A 2,100-nucleotide genomic window follows, 5' to 3' on the forward strand; every position below is an offset into this window, starting at 1 on the left:
ATGAGAACTAATAGTGTGTCTTACATTTGAATTGTCTGCAGATGATACTTCTGTATTCTGCACTTGAGTTTGAACCAATTTAGAGATTGTCACATACAAGTGAGCACAGAGATCAGAATACCACCTTTATTACTAGAGGGAGAATATAATTTATCGTAAAAAATGGGACACTTCTGAAAGTGAAAGGGACACTAACATGATGGGCTCCTGGCCCAGCATGCCTAAACTGGGATAAATGGTCATACTGTTTATTACTGGTAAGGAAAAACAGCTATTGGAGAACGTGGTTTATCTGAATCCTAGGATTAGGCAGATTTACCTACCGACTTATGGCAATAGTGGAAAACCACAGGCCTCCCTCGGAAGATCAGGTGCTGTTCCTAACATGACAGAATGTAGGACCAGCTCCCAAGGAAGAGGGAGGAGTTGGACCAAACATGGTGCTTATTCATCCCAGTTGGGATGCACATCCCAAATGGGCTTTCAGAGAGGTTCATGGGAGATATGCATGAGTAGTAAGACTCAGGTCGTATAACTCCCAACTGTCCAATCAAAGTGGTCCCATGATGACGTTTGAACCACAAGAGGTCACAATCCAAAAACTATAAAATAAGACCCAGACCATAACCAAGCTCTCTCTTTTTGCTACGACAAGGGATCCGGTCATCATCTGTGGCATAGGTATCTTGCTCTGTAAACCTATATATTGTTCTTGCTCTATAATCCTATCTTGCTCCCTCTCAATAAATTTCATCTCATATTTGCCTTTGGTGTGTCTGGTCATTCTTCAGCCATGAGCACACCAAAAACTGAGAACACAGAACGAAATTGCCAAACCTGACAAACAAGAGTTCTCTTTCTAAAACATAGGTTCCCAATCTAAATATCTCTAGTATCTCAACATTGCCTACAGAAAATTAAATACAAATTCTTTAGATTGGCATTAAGAGGAGGAAGTAATATTTATTGGTTACCTGCTTTTCAATATGGTTTTGGCCACATAAGGACACTTTATAAATATTTGCTAAGTAAATAAATACAAAGGGTTAGCAATCTCTTGGGGTATATGATAAACAGTTGGGAAGTTTGCCAGCCTGTAGAATAATCTGTGTTGAGAAAGACCAGTATAGGCAAATAGTGCTGGTACCATAGAGGTCCCTGCACCAATTGGTTTGAGTCTCTGAATGGTGTAGAAAATACCCAGAAAGATATAAACTCAAGCTATGTAAATAGGTGTATGTTAGAACCCATAAACTGCAAACATTTGAACCTGATACTTACCTCCTTTGAATTAGATTTTAGGTTCTATTTTCCCTGTTTATTCATTCCTTTGCAACCAGTCTTTTCTGACATTCATAGCCATCCCTGCCCTAACCATCTTTTTATCACATGGTTTAGGCAACTGGTCTCTTAAGCACAATATATTTACAGCACAAGATTTATCTCTTTTGCACAGGAAAATATGTCCTTACTCATTCTGAGTATCCTTGCTCTCTTACCTCACAGCATAACCAGTACATCTTACACTATAACAGCATAACCAGTACATCTTCTTTCTTCATTCATGTTTTTCTGCTCCTCCCTGCCCCCCCATTTCCATTAGTCTTACCAAATGCTGTGGAAATTCAGAGAAGGATCAGACACTGGATATGGAGGAGATGGTTCTAGATCCAGGTCTGTAGGACCCCTTCTTGGTAGGAGTCAAATAAATAAGAGTGGGGGCAGTGCTTTAAGCAAGTATATCATTAAAATGACTTGGCTAGGTAATAAAAAGTTGGTCAGTTTAGTTGGAGTTCTTGAAAATTAGTAGGCGACGAGGCTAGAACTTTGTTGCCCACAAGATGCTCTGGTGATAGATTAAAACAGAGGTGAGGGATTGTGAACCTTTTCTGTAATCTTAATATAGTATCTTTTTACCTATTAATACTTTATTTTTCACCTGCCTTGGGGTCTCTCTGTCTTTGAATAACTATAAGAAAATGCTTCCCACGGGGATTTTTCAGGGTGAGAGAACTATAATTAGCAAACTCTTGTTGGCTAAGTACAAACTTAAATACTGTTTAGGTAGGGAACCTGAGGAACAGGGAAGAAATGTTCTAG

General features: G+C 39.2%; 1 protein-coding gene across 1 annotated transcript in view; it reads left to right on the forward strand.

Moving 5' to 3' along the window:
* LOC105820978 (chromosome unknown open reading frame, human C18orf63) overlaps positions 1 to 2,100 on the forward strand; it is a 101,286-nt gene that overhangs the window by 18,153 nt on the left and 81,033 nt on the right. The window contains exon 5 of the mRNA XM_012657581.1: positions 1,604 to 1,674. Within this exon, the coding sequence (XP_012513035.1) occupies positions 1,604 to 1,674 (71 nt within the window). The remainder of the gene's footprint in view (positions 1 to 1,603; positions 1,675 to 2,100) is intronic.

The sequence above is a fragment of the Propithecus coquereli genome, unplaced genomic scaffold (assembly GCF_000956105.1).
Source record: "Propithecus coquereli isolate 6110/MARCELLA unplaced genomic scaffold, Pcoq_1.0 Scaffold55, whole genome shotgun sequence".
Classification (NCBI taxonomy): domain Eukaryota; kingdom Metazoa; phylum Chordata; class Mammalia; order Primates; family Indriidae; genus Propithecus; species Propithecus coquereli.